Genomic DNA, 16246 nt, shown 5'->3' with positions numbered 1-16246 from the left:
TAGCCGAGCTCTCTGCAGGGACACTTTTTGCCGGCTGTAGACGGGATGAAAATCGGCCGATTTTTTTTATTTATTTTTTTTTTATTTACCGTTGCTGGTAACGTCGGCTGCTTGAATGACCGATTTTTCGTTTTTTTAAAGAAATATCGGCCGATTTTCAACCCATCTATGGCCTGCATAAGTGTGTGCCGATTATAAGTGAACGCTAATAGTAAGTGCATTGTGTTCCTGGCAAAGATCTGCTTCTTGTGCAGATGAACAAGATGTAGGGGAAAGTTTGCTACCTAGTGCCTGACAGCTGGTAAAATTAGCTCCCCGATTAGATGCTATTTCTGGAAAGCTGTGTGGATTACCTTCTGTAACATTAACCTTTTCCTTCCACCTGCGGCATGGCTTAAAAGGAAAGTTGCTTCAAGACAAATGTGATAATGGAAAATATCCCGGAGAACACATTAGCCTTTCAGTCCTAAGCTCTTCTGCCTGTGTGTGATATTGTAATGTGCAAAGCTTTGTAGGAAGTTGTGTGGATTTGCACTTCCACAGGGTAATATATTTAGCAAAGCGGATGAAAGTTGAATGTCTGTAGCAACACAACCATCATTGCAATGGGGCAGGGAAGGAGGAAAACTTTGTGGTGTCCAAAGAAGCAAACGTAGTATCCATTTTTCATTTACGCCCTTGGACTTCTAAAATACAAGTTGCTACAGGTAATGTGCTGATTATACTGCATGCAGTGCTGTGGCACTGTTGTAATGGTATTCCGAACACTTTTAATAGAGGGTTTTGCAGGGTGATATGGCATTAGATATTAGTGATTCTCGGGTTAAGTACTTTTTGCATATGAACTGGCAACATAACTAGAAAAAAATAACCCTTTGGCTATTTCCAGATGGGCATTGGATCTAAATTAACGTCTGTTGAGTTGTAGAGTACCATGACCAACCACCATCTTTCTAGTGCATCAGTGATTCAAATGCTTTGCTGTGGTGCACCTGCCCAGCCTGCCCATTTTTCAGCCTCTCATCTGCACTGTATGCCAAGCTGCTGGCCCCAATGCTAGTCCTGCTGCACTCTTGTGGCATTTACATTGTGGGATACTTGGACAATCCCCTGTTGAGAGAGCAGTCGTTGTGGGCTCTGTGAACCAGTGTTTTTATTTCCAGCAGCACTTCAGATGGATCTTGAATCTCCAGAAATAGTCACTGGAACGAACTCCTCCTTTGACTTCTGGGTCTTGTCCTGGACACTGCTTAAGTGAGAGTTTCTTCTACAGAAGAAGCTTCAAAATTTCCAGTCATAGCTTGACTTTCTTCTGGAGCTGTCTGACTCTTCACTTTTTGCTCTGATGGCCTGTTTCAGTGCAGTTCCATTTGTCCAGTTTACCTTCAGATTTCTACAACGCAGCAATTCTGTCTTTGTGGGACAAGTTGTTTTGGTCTTTGGATAGACTGATTTGCCCATCACAGACGACCAAGTAATGCTTGGTTTGGTGGTTCAGGAATCTGACTCTGGAGTTGTGGAAAATCCTTCGTTCACATCTTTAGGAGTATCCACAGAATCCATGCCTGTCTGTCTAACTGGGGGAAGACTCCTAGGTGTCAGGGACTTGGTTGTTTGAGGAACCTTGTCCCCTGATCAATATCTTGGAACTTTGGGCAATTTGGCTGTCTCTGCAGCATTAAACCATCCTACCAGAGGGTGATCTGACCCAGAATCAGTCGGGCAGTTCCATGGCAGTGGAGTGCATCAATTACCAGTGAGAAACCAGAAGTTTTGCCACACCTTAAGAGAAAATGGAATCCTGTCTTGGCTATAACGTCACATTCCAGCTTGGTAAGCCAAGTAGGTTCCAGGCACAGACAATTGGCTGGCAGCACCTGGGCCCAGGGTAGTGGTCCCTAAACCCAGAGGTGTTCAGGACCTATGTTGCAGGTGGTGGATGGCAGGATGCCAGATGTGAACCTCCTGGCCCCCAAATTCAACAATTGTACAGGTTTGTCTGCAGTTAAAGGGTTCCACTAGCAGAAGCAGCAGATGTTGATCGCTCTGTGGGATCAGTACACCTTGATCTGTGCCTTTTCTCCCATGAAACGTCTTTCTGGTCTTCTCTGCAGGATCAAGATGGAGGGCATTCTTGTGATCCTAATTGCTATGGAATGGCCCAGGTGGATGTGGTATGCTGACTTGGTAAAACAGACAGTCTGTGGGCCCCGCTAGGTCACCAGGATTTTCTGTTCTAAAGACCATTTTGCCATTCTGCTTCTTATTCCCTTTAATGGCATGGCTGTTGGAAGCCCAAGTTCAGAGGGACAGGAGTATCTCAGGCTTTAATTCCTATGATGATAAAAGCTAGGAAGTCTGCTTCTTACAAGGTCCATCATCAGATACGAAAGGCATACTTCACTTGATGCGTGTCCCAGGGCTTCCACACCATGAGTTTTCCAGTGTGATGACTCCTGCCTGCAGCTACGTCTGGAGCAGCAATTGTCTGTCAGCACTACCAATGGCCAAGTTTTCTTCCCTTCTTCCCTTTCTATTATGTTTCAGAGGCCATTGGCCTCACTTCTCGATTAAGACCTTTGTAGAGGGTAAAGAATCTCTCAGCCACTGCCTCTTTCTAGAAGTTTGTTTGTTTCCCTCTTTATCATCCCGGATTGACCCCGTAGGGTGTCCTGGCTTCTTATTCCATCGTATGAGCTTATGGTCTCAAGGATCGGGTTCCACCTTTCCTGTCAATGTGCATTCTACTAGATCAGCTTCAGGCATCTGTTTCCCAGATTTGCAAGGCTGCCACCTGGTCTTCTGTCACACGTTCTCTACGTTCTACTAAGTGGATGTTCTGGCCTCATCTGATGCTAACTTTGCGTGCAAGGTTTTTCAGGCAGTTCTTTGAGATGCGGGCGCTCCCCAGTTTTTGGGGGTTTTTTTTTTTTTTTTTTACTTTTTGGGCCTATTAGAATTTGCAGTACATAAGGTTAAAGCAGTATTAAATACAAAACCAAAAATGTAATATATTGCACCTTACCAATCAGATGTGGTGGCTGCATTAGTTTTTCTTTTTTCAGGTTCCTCCCTTTTCACCTGTTCATCCTGCCAGTAAAACACCACCTGTATTAGGATGCCTACCATCTGGATGAAGGAGCAACAGATGCACCTTTTAGACAGCAGCATTGTCCGTGTGGGGGTAGTGAAATGTTCGATGTACTAGCAGATGTACATGCACTAAACAGTTTGAAGTCAAACTCCAGCAAACAAAATTTTGATCCATGTCTGGCCACTGCAGTTAATCAGAAGTCAGTCTACCAATCGACTTCTGTCCAACCTGTTAGACAAGAGCCGCTCGATCAGTGGCTGCAGCCAATGGCTGCACCGCCGATCTGTGTATTGTCTCTCAGCTGTCAGAATGCAATAGCTGAACAAAAAAAAAAAAAAAAAAAACTGAGCCATATGTGGCCAGCTTGAGGCATAACCCTAGTAGTCAGGGGTGTATTTACCACAAGGCAAACAAGGCACTTGCCTAGGGCGGCATTTTTCAGGGGGGGCAGCACCTCCGCCTAGAAGAAGGGATGAAAGAAGGGACACGCGCACCATGGGAACTAGGTGGGATCCACAAGAGATTGTGGGCTGTTTGATGGTGTATGTAGAACCTGGCTCTCACTCCCGGGGATGTCCAGAGCTGTGAAGATGAGTATTTCTCTATTTCCGGAGGGGGGGTAGTGGAAGGCTCTCCCAGATGGGGTGCAAGGGTTTGTTGGTCAATGTCAGGCTCTCTCTGTGGGAGGGGGGTTGTGGGTCGGTGCCCGTAGGGGCAGACAATTTATGTGTTGCCTAGGGAAGCACAAAACCTAAATACACCACTGCTAGTAGTGCAAGATGACTCCCATACTACTCAGCAATATACCCATCTATTGGTAGTCCTATCATTTGCAATGTATTGAAATCCATGTGCTGCCAGTGAGGTGATTTTGCTTTAAATAGGATAAATCACTCAGTAACAGGAGGTTAGAATTGCATGTGTAGTTTAGCCATTAGGGCTCCAAGGCTTTTATTCCCAGTGCAATGAATAGGCAATGCATTGGGTGGAATTAATGCTGAACTCCAAGCACAAAAACATGTTTAAATACATTCCTCATGGGCACAAAGGCTCTAAATCCACTTTGTGTGCACCAAATGGCTTTGCAATCCCAGATATTGCTGTGTAAACGTAGCTGAGACATCACTGTGCTGTACATAGCCTCTGAGAAAGTAGGGCTGAAGGAAGGGCCCAGCAGATTCCACCCATTACAGGCTGTCAGCAGAAAACTGAGGGGAAGGAGACCAGACTAGTCACTCTGCACAGATCTGGAAGAAAAACACACAGAACACCAAGAGTCAAGGAAGAATACACATGATGAATGTAATCAGACAATATTTACTAATCATGGACTTCAAGGTTGAAAACATTGACAGACTGTGTTTTAACCCCTTGCCCTCCTGAGGATTTACCCCCCTTCCTGAGCAGGCCATTTGTTTGCGTTACGGCACTGCCTTACTTTAACTGATAGTTGAGCGGTCATGCAACGCTGCACCCAAATTAAATTACGTCCTTTTTTTCCCCAATTGAGCTTTGGGATTTAATCGCCTGTGCGGTTTTAAATTTTTTGCGCTATAAAAAAAAAACTGTCAATTTTCAGTAAAAAAAAACTATTTTTTACTTTTTGCTATTAAACATGTCCAGTAAAAAAAAATAAAAAATAAAATAAAATTTTGTCATAAATTTTAGCCAAAATGTATTCTGTTACGTCTTTGCTAAAAAAAAAAAAAAAAATCCCAATATGTGTAAATTAATTGGTTTGCCTGAAAGTTATAGCGTTTACAAATGGAGGTATATATACTGGGCTTTTTTAAAATATATTTTTACTAGTAATGGCGGCGATCAGCGGACTTATAGCGGGACTGTGGCGGGAATTCTTATACTGGGGGGAACTGACTTGGTGTCATTGACATCCCCAGTGATGCCAATATAGTGATCAGTGCTAAAAAAAGAAAAAAAAAAAAAAACACTGACACTGTACTAATCGCACTGGACAGGAAGGGGTTAACATGTGGGGTGATCAAAGGGTTAACTGTGTGCTGTTCACTCTGTCCTGTGTCCCTGTGTTTCACTGTAAGCACAATGTTTGGATGGTTGTGCTGTGCACAGCCATCCAAAGCAGTGTGCAGGAGCTGACAGGGAGGAGAACTGTATTGTTTACATACAGTTCTCCTCCCTGTCAGAGATCCTCGGCAATCACCAGGCGCCCATGAGTAATCAATGGCCAGGACCTGGTGGTTGACGGCCGCGAATGGTGGCCTGGGTAGGGCGCACATGCGCTCACCCTACCCAGAAGTGCACAATCATTATAGATATAATCTATATATATCTGTGTGTGTGTGTCACATATATATATATATATATAGATATATATAGATAGATATAGAGGTGTGTGATTTTGCGCACCCGTGCCACCCTGTAGCAGCATTTCTGCTATAGGGCGGTTGGGAAGCGGTTAAGGCTAGGTTCACACCTATGCAATTTGCGTTTCAAGCGTTTCTGCAGTTCTTTTTGCAGTGCGTTGTGTTCTTGCACAAGCGTTTTTGATGAGTTTTCTGGGGGGGTTTTTCAACGTATTGCTGGGCAGAATATAACACATCAAAAATGCACTACATGCTTTTCTTCAGCGTCTCCATTGAAGTCTATAGAACCAAAAATGCAACGGTTTGCGTTTAAAAAAAAAAAAAAAAAGTCCCTGACCCTTTCCCAAAAAAAATGCAGCTTGTGAAAACGCAGAGATGTGAACCTGACCCATAGGAAATCATGTTAAATGGTCTGCTGTGCGTTTCTGTAAAACGCAACGGGAAATGGTTAGGTGTGAACCTAGAATAAAGATCTACACAACTCTGGTATTGAATTTGAACCCTGGTCATGTTTTTATTACTTTCTGTGTCCCTATTAGTTTGTGCCTAGAATAGTAATAGAGGGGAAATCTTCAGATGGGGACACTAGGTCTGGTGACAACCAGGGATTCCTTAATTTTAGAGGAGTTTTCTCTCACTTCCTTTTTTGGTTATGGGACAGGAAGTGGAGGGAATTCTCCCCAGTGGGAAGCGGATGGCAAAAATAAACCTTACAGGGGTTATAACCTTCCCTTTACTCTATGCAAAATACAAAAAGAGAAATGTATCATTCTAGAACTATAGAAAATGTTTGTATAGGCCAGAGTGCTATAGGTTTTCTGTTATGTTTTACTTTTTTTTTTTTGTCCATTTTTTTTATATAATGAAAAAAACATAATTGTTAGTACAGCGTGTACAATGTGGGGTTTTGCTGTCATAAATGCACCCCCTGCAGTGTGCAGTATATTAGCAACATGATATCGGTACAGCATGCAATATGTTAGTGACATTATAATTATTATACGTCACTGGTGATAGATCATCATGCTGTGGTTGGTACGCTGCCTTGCCAATTGTAAACAGGACTAGTCAAGGGTGGTAAAAACATATGCTTGCTGTACACGGCTTAAATTGACAAATTGACATGCTCCCTCTAGTGGCTGTTGAGAAATATTTGCAGCCTAAAAGTGAATACCTATCAGGCTCTAAAAAAAAAAAAAAAGGGATTATTATATACAGTGTGTAATATACAGTATATAAATATATGGGGGGTTCTTTAAAAAACACACACACACACACACACTATTGCCCAAAGTGTTGGTCGGCCTGCCTTTACAAGCACATACATTTTAATGGCCCCCCAGTCTTAGTCCGTAGGGTTCAATATTGAGTTGGCCCCGCCCTTTGCAACTATAACAGCTTCAACTCTTCTGGGAAGGCCGTCCACAAGGTTTAGGAGGGTGTCTATGGGAAGGATGGACCGTTCTTCCAGAAACACATTTGTGAGGTCAGGTACTGATGTCGGGGGAGGAGGCCTGGCTCACAGTCTCCGCTCTAATTCATCCCAAAGGTGTTCTGCTGGGTTGAGGTCAGGACTCTGTGCAGGACAGTCAAGTTCCTCCACCCCAAACTGGCTCCTCCATGTCTTTATGGACCTTGCTTTGTGCACTGGTGTGCAGTCATGTTGGAATAGGAAGGGGCCATCCCCAAACTCTTCCCACAAAGTTGGGAGCATGAAATTGTCCAAAAAGTCTTGGTATGCTGACGCCGTAAGAGTTCCCTTCACTGGAACTAGGGGGCCAAGCCCAACCCCTGAAAAACAACCCCACACCATAATCCCCCATCCACCAAACTTTACACTTGGCACAATGCAGTCAGACAAGTACCGTTCTCCTGGAAATGACTAAACCCAGACACATCCATCGGATTGCCAGACAGGGAAGTATGATTTGTCACTTGAGAAAAACATGTCTCCACTGCTCTAGAGTCCAGTGACGGCGTGCTTTACACCACTACATCCAACACTTTGCATTGCACTTGGTGATGTAAGGCTTGGATGCAGCTGCTCAGCCATGGAAACCCATTCCATGAAGCTCTCTACACACTGTTGTGCTAATGTGAAGGCCACATGAAGTTTGGAGGTCTTTAGCTATTGACTCTGCAGACAGTTGGTAACTTCTGCGCACTGTGTGCTTCAGCATGCGCTGACCCCGCTCTGTCATTTTACGTGGCCTACCACTTGGTGGCCGAGTTGCTGTTGTTCCCAATTGTTTCCACTTTGTTATAATACCACTAACAGTTGACTGTGGAATATTTAGTAGCCAGGAAATGTCATGGATGGACTTATTGCACAGGGGGCAACCTATCACGGGACCACACTTGGAGTCACTGAGCTCCTGAGAGTGACCCATTCTTTCACAAATGTTTGTAGAAGCCGTCTGCATGCCTAGGTGATGATTTTATACACCTGTGTCCATGGAGGGGATTGGAACACCTGAATCCAATGATTTGGAGGGCGGGCCTAATACTTTTGACAATTGTGTGTGTGTGAATTTAAAAATTCTGAGGTACACAGTGAGTAGACTGTTGCAGTTGGTCTGGCCAGGGAATAATAGAATTGATCCCACAATGCAGTAAAAGCTTCCCAAGTCAACTACTTTAGCTGCTTATTGGCAATATAATTTAGTAATGATAGTTAGCAATGTTTAAGTGTTACTAAACCCACAACAGTACAATCAGTCTGTATATGCAGTAAAGCATGCTTGTTATACTCTGTGGAACCTAAGGGGTTAATCCTCTGCATTGCGTAAAAACAGTTTGATCCTGGCGGCTATAATCCTCCCCTTCTTCCAGCGCCCCCTCTTATCTCCTGATAAGACATATTGTGTGGTGACACTGCACATGCTCAGTTTGGTGTGTATTGCTAGAGAGAGGGGGGGTTTGTTTTTGGGGGGAGTGCATGTGATCAGCACAAGGCTAGTCAGCAGTGCACAGACAGAGGTCAGGGGTTCAGCAGCCTCTTAGAGAACTCCTCCTGCAAGCTTTCTAGTGCTCGGCTGGACACTGATAGACACAACTGCTCTAACTGCTGATGAGAAAAGGCATTTAGCAGTTTATTTTTACTAACGTAATTGAATTTCCATGTTCTGTATACTGTGGGAGACCAGATATAGTGAATGCAGGGTCCGAGGTTTAGTAACACTTTAACCTCTTATGTACCAATATATTTTTTCCAACAGCGGATCGGTGGCCTTTTATTTACCCATTGCCGTTTGTGCAAGGCACTGGATAAATAGCTGTTGGGCAGCTTTAATAGCAGCCATGAGCTTGTTACCGTTTTGTTCAGCGAGCTCCCAGCTATCATGTAGAAGTGATCTGGGTGGCTCTATAGCCGCCCGATCACTTCTGTGGTGCGGGTGAACAGTTTTCTGTCTCCTTTTGATGGCAATAAAGTTGATTGGGGAAAAAAGTAAAAAAAATATATATATATATTTTAATACCAAAAAAGGAAAAAAAAAAGTAACTACGTACAACAAAAGTGGCATAGGATGCGCACGTGTATGTAAACTGCGATTGCACCACACATATGAGGTATTGCCACAAACATTTCCATGAAGGTAATCGTTCTAGGGTTATAATTCATGGTTAACTCTAAACTGACAAGATGTAACGATTTGAAAGCTTTTGCCTTTGGAGAATGCAAACAATGCAACCCTTTCTTTTATATTTTATGAAAACATTGGGTATTAGTGTGTGTGTTGTGGCACTAAAATGATTTTTTTCCTGAAAATATTCATTGAAATACAGTTGCACATATATTGTGCCACATAAAAAAGCTGCTAGAACCATCTTTTCATTCTACAATGCCTTTACTTTCAGAAAATAATGTTCTGGGTGTTCTATTATTATAGCAGATTTTAACCGCCTCCCGCCCGCCATATATTAATATGAGGGACGCAAGGTGGTTCTCTCGTTCTGGTAGGACATCATATGACGTCCTCCCATTCTAACCGCGCATGCGTGGCTCCCAGAGTGGCGATCCGCGGTGCGCTGTGTCCCTCAGACACAGCAGATCACCGATCCACGGAAACAGCCGAAGATTTCGGCTCGGTCATGTGATCAGCTGTGTCCAATCTGCATTCCTCGGAGGCTACATGTACATAGATCATCAGAGCACTGATGATCAGTGTAGCCCAAGCAGTGCCACCTGTCAGTGTCCATCAGTCTCTTAGTGCTTATCCATGCCACCTGCCAGTGCCACATTTCAGTACCCATCAGTGCCACATCAATGCCACATATCAGTGCCCATCTGAGCTGCCTTTCAGTGTCACCCATCAGTGCCACCTATCAGTGCCAGTCAGTGCCATATATGAGTGCTGCCTTTCAGTGCTCATCAGTGATGCCTGTCAATGCCCATCAGTGCCACCTACAAGTGCCACCTATCAGTGCCCATCACTGCAGCCTCATTAGTGCAAATCCGTGAAGGAGAAAAATCACTTCTTTACAAAACTGTATAACAAAAACTAAGAAAAACGTTTTGGTTTTTTTTTCAAAATTTTCAGTGGTTTTTAGTTTAAGAAAAAATAAAAACCCCAGAGGTGATTAAATACCACCAAAATAAAGCTCTATCTGTCACAAAAAAATGATAAAAATGTCATATGGGTACAGTGTTGCATGATCGCGCAATTGTCATTCAAAGTGCGACAGCGCTGAAAGCTGGAAATTGGCCTGGGCAGGAAGGGGGTATAAGTGCCCTGTAGGCTAGTGGTTAATGTCCGCAAAAAATAAATAAAAATTGTTCTAGACAAACTGGTTAAAAACACACACCCACAAAAAAAATTGCTCCTTTATTATGGAAGTGGATATAAAAAGTCTACACACCCCTGTTAAAATGTCAGGTTTCTTTGATGTAAAAAAATGAGACAAAGATAAATCATTTCAGATTTTTTTCCACCTTAATGTAACCTATAAACTGTGCAACTCAGTTGAACAACAAACTGAAATCTTTTAGGTGGAGGGACTTAAAAATAAAAAACTAAAATAATATGGTTGCATAAGTGTACACACCCTTAAACTAATACTTTGTTGAAGCACCTTTTGATGTGATTCCAGCACTCAGTCTTTTTGGGTATGAGTCTATCAGCATGGCAAATCTTGACTTGGCAATATTTTTCCCACTCTTCCTTGCAAAAACACTCCAAATCTGTCAGATTGTGAGGGCATCTCCTGTGCACAGCCCTCTTCAGATCACTGATTTTCAATCGGATTCAGGTCTGGGCTCTGGCTGGGCCATTCCAAAACTGTTTAATCTTCTGGTGAAGCCATTCCTTTGTTGATTTAGATGTATGCTTTGGGTCGTTGTCATGCTGAAAGATGGAGTTCATTTTAACAAGGATGTGTATACTTTTTATATCCACTGTATGTAGAGATTGTTGATGTTCTCTTTTTTTTTTCCACAGGTGAATATATAAAGACCTGGAGGCCCAGGTATTTCCTATTGAAGAGCGATGGTTCCTTCATTGGGTATAAGGAGAAGCCAGATTCCTCAGAGCACAGTTTATCTATGCCACCTCTTAACAACTTCACTGTGGGAGGTAAGCGTCTAGATCCTTCACATTCCTGGAGACATTACAACTCTACCTATACCTACACTGTACAATGTCCTTTCTTTCAGAATGCCAGCTCATGAAGACAGAGCGTCCCCGACCCAATACCTTTGTGATACGATGCTTACAGTGGACGACGGTTATTGAGCGCACATTTCATGTTGACACACCTGAAGAGAGGTAACAGGGCCTTGGCTGGTTGATTTGCTGATTTCAGCTGGTTATAAAAGTGGAAATTGATGGTAGAGGCACTACAATGACGACATATTGGTTTTGTAATACGACAGGGAGGAATGGATGAGAGCAATCCAAACCGTTGCCAACAGCTTAAAGAACAGAGATTCTGAACTGGAGGATGATGAAGCCATGGACTTCAAGAGTAGCTCTCCGAGCGATGCAACCAGCACAGAAGAGATGGACGTGGCAATATCGAAGGGGCGATCCAAAGCAGTAAGTGGGAATAGCTCCGAAAAGACAGCCCAATTTGTTCTCAAAATGGCTTAAAATAAACTCAATGTAAGAAAAATATGAGGGTAGCCATGAGGCATCACGAATATAGCCGCTTTGTCCTAATATGACATGTGCATTTCATAGTGAGATATAACCTCTGTGTCCACACAGCCACATGTCACAGTAGACAACAATGGGACACCAGCAGAAGGATCTACGCAACCTCTGCATCCTCATGCCGGTAAACGGACAGCCCTACATGCGGCATGCCGCTAATTGCCCCATGTGAACAGGGCTTAAAAGGAAAAAAAAAACCTTAGATTATAATTTCGCTTTCGGTTAACTGATCATAATAAAAGGAAATATTTGCTGGATTTTTTTACTATTACTTTAGTTTATTTTTTTCATTTGTGAACTCTTCATCTGTAGACCATGAATGATTTTGACTATCTGAAGCTGTTGGGAAAAGGAACATTTGGAAAAGTGATTCTGGTACGGGAGAAGGCAACGGGTCGCTATTATGCTATGAAAATTTTACGCAAAGATGTCATCATAGCCAAGGTGAGTGGGCAGAGTTTTAAGCTCCTATATATGCTTTTGGTGACCACTTTATTAGGTGTACATATTATTTACACATAAAGGGATGTGAGCATGGTTGTTTCAAAATAAAAAGGCAGCTTTGGACCGCCTCTCCAGCGCTGTTCCCCACAGTATTTCATATTCACCACCAGATGTCCTGAGGATGTCCTTACTGTGCAGGGTGTCACCATGGTGCTATGTACTCGATATAACAACACAGGCATCATTTTGGACCTCCCAGCTCAAGAGAAGATCCAAAGAGGACCCTGCTTATCATGGGACATCTAGAAAAGGAAACTATAAAGAATATTAAGCATGAGTTACAGTGGGGGGGAGTGGCTTTAAAGGTCCTTATGTGCTCAACTTTTTGGATGAAGCCAAAGTTTCATGGTGTGTAATGCAAGTCATGACCCCACCATCTACATGTCAATGGAAATGGAGAGGCATCGGACCAGGCAATGCTTTCCTAGCCTTCATCTAGTTTTCATGATGTCTTTTTTAGGCTGTGGCTTTATTCTGTTTTTTGCTGATTGGGTTTGAACTTGCCGTAGACGTTTTCCTGTTGCAGTGTATTCTTTTTAAGCATTGACTTGCCGGGCATTTACTCATGCCCTTCTGTGTGCTTTTTTTTTTTTTTTTTTACGAAGTTTAGTTATCTGAGCAGCTGTGGACTTCTTGTCTTCATCTTTGCTTCTCCTCTTGAAAGAGCCATTGCTGACAACTTCTAAAAATGAAAGTTGCCTGGCTGTCATTGCTGATCTTCCCCCTTTAGGACTTTACTTTGAGTCAAAACGCAGAAGACGTTGCAAAGAACAACTCCAAACTTTTCCTTTATATATATATATATATATATATATATATATATATATATATATATATATATATGAGACACGACAATTCCAGGAGGTCAACACTCTGATCTCCACACCTTGCACCAAGAGTTATTCCTTAGACAGACACTTAGATCCCTCAGCTTCACCTTTCTAATGTTTGGTCAAACAAAACCTTTAGGAAACTGGACAAGAGTCAGCATAGCACTACCCTCAACTTTTATCCAAGTCTCATGCCAGCCACTCTTGGTCACGTTTGTTAAGTCATATAAACTATGGAATACCAAGAAAGGGGAAGAGATTATTTTCTACCTGCATGTACAAAGATGTCTTCAGGTATACCGGAATTATAAGGTATCACATTGCCCATATAGCACTGTATATGTAAGTGATTGCCCTGCACAGTTTTCATGAATAGAGCTCAACAAAAGAGAAAAACAAAGAGTTGCTTTTTGCTTTTCATGTTACTTGTGTTTCTGCTGTCTCATTTTGGTTTCTCATGTGGTATCTTCTCTTTAACTCCAGGATGAAGTAGCTCATACAGTTACAGAGAGCAGAGTCTTGCAGAATACAAGGCATCCCTTTTTAACGGTATGTTCTGTTTAAGGAAGTGCTCTATTTCTCAGTTTATGTCCCTAAATATACATTTGTAATTGTATCATTACAGTACAGCTGTATTGGTGGTATACTTTTTTTTAAATCCCTTCAATAGCCACTTCAGCTCCAGCGACGTACCCGTACATTGCTGGAGTTTGAGTAGTTATACCTGATGTAGTAACCCGAAAGCAAAGACCTTACATCACTTCCAGTTTACATGGCGGTAAGCGGCGCACATTTTTAGAAATGAAAAGCATTTGATCACACCGATCTTGGTGTGATCAGATGCTTTGAAGGGGACTCCATAAAGAGTACCTGACACATCCCTTTTTGCTGTTACAAGGGATGTTTACATTCTTTGTAACAGCAATTATTATTTATTACAGGTACTTATATAGCGCCATCAATTTACGCAGCGCTTTACATATATATTGTACGTTCACATCAGTCCCTAACTTTCAAGGGGTGTACAATCTATGGTCCCTAACTCACATTCATACATATACATATTAGGGCCAATTTAGACAGGAGCCAATTAACCTACCAGCATGTCTTTGGCGTGTGGGAGGAAACCGTAGTACCCAGAGGAAACCCACGCAGGCACAGGGAAAACATGCAAACTCCAGGCAGGTGGTGCCGTGGTTGGGATTTGAACCAATGACCCTAGTACTACCATGCAGAAGTGCTAACCATTTAGCCACTGTGCTGCCCAATAGATGTGACTAAAAAAATATATATTATGTCACAGCGTGAAAAAAAAAAAAAATATATATATATATATATCTATAGTCACAATGCTAAAAAAAATACAAAAATTTAATGGGGCCCTGTCCCCCCATGCTCGCCTGCAAAGGCGAACTAGTGTCGGTCTCGAATGCACGCAAACAGCGATCGTTCCACACTTAAGATCATAGGTAGTAATTCTAGCACCAGATCTCCTGTGTGAATCTAAAGTGGTAACCTGTAAAGCAGCGGTTCTCAACCTGGGGGTCGCGACCCCTTTGGGGGTCGAACGACCATTTCCCAGGGGTCGCCTAAGACCATCGGAAAACACATATTTCCGATGGTCTTAGGAACCGAGACACCGCTCCTCTCTCCGGCGATGTGTGGGCGGGATGATACGCTGCTCCTGTCACCTGGCCACACCTCCGGGATCACTCAGCAGCTCCGCCTCCTCGCCGCTGATTGGCCACCGGAACTGTAGCTCAGGAGAGGCACACAGGCGGCCAATCACCGGCGAGGAGGTGGAGCTTGGAGAGGAGGAGCCGAGCGGCAGCGCGCGTACATCAAAGAAGATCGAGGGAGCTGCCGGAGCGAGTGAAGAGGAGAGCGGCCAGAGAAGGAAGACAGCTGACAGGTAAGTGAGAGAGCGAGCCCAGGCTGTCACTAATACCAACGATGGGGCACTATTCCTCCCCCCACTGACACCAACGATGGGGCACTATTCCTCCCCCCACTGACACCAACGATGGGGCACTATTCCTCCCCCCACTGACACCAACGATGGGGCACTATTCCTCCCCCCACTGACACCAACGATGGGGCACTATTCCTCCCCCCACTGACACCAACGATGGGGCACTATTCCTCCCCCCACTGACACCAACGATGGGGCACTATTCCTCCCCCCACTGACACCAACGATGGGGCACTATTCCTCCCCCCACTGACACCAACGATGGGGCACTATTCCTCCCCCCACTGACACCAACGATGGGGCACTATTCCTCCCCCCACTGACACCAACGATGGGGCACTATTCCTCCCCCCACTGACACCAACGATGGGGCACTATTCCTCCCCCCACTGACACCAACGATGGGGCACTATTCCTCCCCCCACTGACACCAACGATGGGGCACTATTCCTCCCCCCACTGACACCAACGATGGGGCACTATTCCTCCCCCCACTGACACCAACGATGGGGCACTATTCCTCCCCCCACTGACACCAACGATGGGGCACTATTCCTCCCCCCACTGACACCAACGATGGGGCACTATTCCTCCCCCCACTGACACCAACGATGGGGCACTATTCCTCCCCCCACTGACACCAACGATGGGGCACTATTCCTCCCCCCACTGACACCAACGATGGGGCACTATTCCTCCCCCCACTGACACCAACGATGGGGCACTATTCCTCCCCCCACTGACACCAACGATGGGGCACTATTCCTCCCCCCACTGACACCAACGATGGGGCACTATTCCTCCCCCCACTGACACCAACGATGGGGCACTATTCCTCCCCCCACTGACACCAACGATGGGGCACTATTCCTCCCCCCACTGACACCAACGATGGGGCACTATTCCTCCCCCCACTGACACCAACGATGGGGCACTATTCCTCCCCCCACTGACACCAACGATGGGGCACTATTCCTCCCCCCACTGACACCAACGATGGGGCACTATTCCTCCCCCCACTGACACCAACGATGGGGCACTATTCCTCCCCCCACTGACACCAACGATGGGGCACTATTCCTCCCCCCACTGACACCAACGATGGGGCACTATTCCTCCCCCCACTGACACCAACGATGGGGCACTATTCCTCCCCCCACTGACACCAACGATGGGGCACTATTCCTCCCCCCACTGACACCAACGATGGGGCACTATTCCTCCCCCCACTGACACCAACGATGGGGCACTATTCCTCCCCCCACTGACACCAACGATGGGGCACTATTCCTCCCCCCACTGACACCAACGATGGGGCACTATTCCTCCCCCCACTGACACCAACGATGGGG

At 44.6% G+C, this 16246-nt stretch overlaps 1 protein-coding gene across 3 annotated transcripts in view; it reads left to right on the top strand.

Annotated features, from left to right (window-relative positions):
* AKT2 (AKT serine/threonine kinase 2) overlaps positions 1-16246 on the top strand; it is a 101453-nt gene that overhangs the window by 66485 nt on the left and 18722 nt on the right. For 2 of the 3 annotated variants that reach the window (XM_089659115.1, XM_089659114.1), the window contains exons 3-7: positions 10875-11009; positions 11090-11201; positions 11309-11471; positions 11901-12032; positions 13406-13471. In XM_089659115.1, the coding sequence (XP_089515241.1) occupies positions 10875-11009; positions 11090-11201; positions 11309-11471; positions 11901-12032; positions 13406-13471 (608 nt within the window). Of the gene's footprint in view, positions 1-578; positions 708-10874; positions 11010-11089; positions 11202-11308; positions 11472-11900; positions 12033-13405; positions 13472-16246 lie in introns of those variants that run through there. The other variant, XM_089659116.1, reaches the window with a different exon arrangement.

Source organism: Staurois parvus, unplaced genomic scaffold, assembly GCF_062004578.1.
Source record: "Staurois parvus isolate SC_StPar_1 unplaced genomic scaffold, SC_StPar_1.0 ptg001133l, whole genome shotgun sequence".
NCBI lineage: Eukaryota > Metazoa > Chordata > Amphibia > Anura > Ranidae > Staurois > Staurois parvus.
Note: the sequence above shows the minus strand (reverse complement) of the source record. Positions and strands in the feature narration are given on the sequence as shown.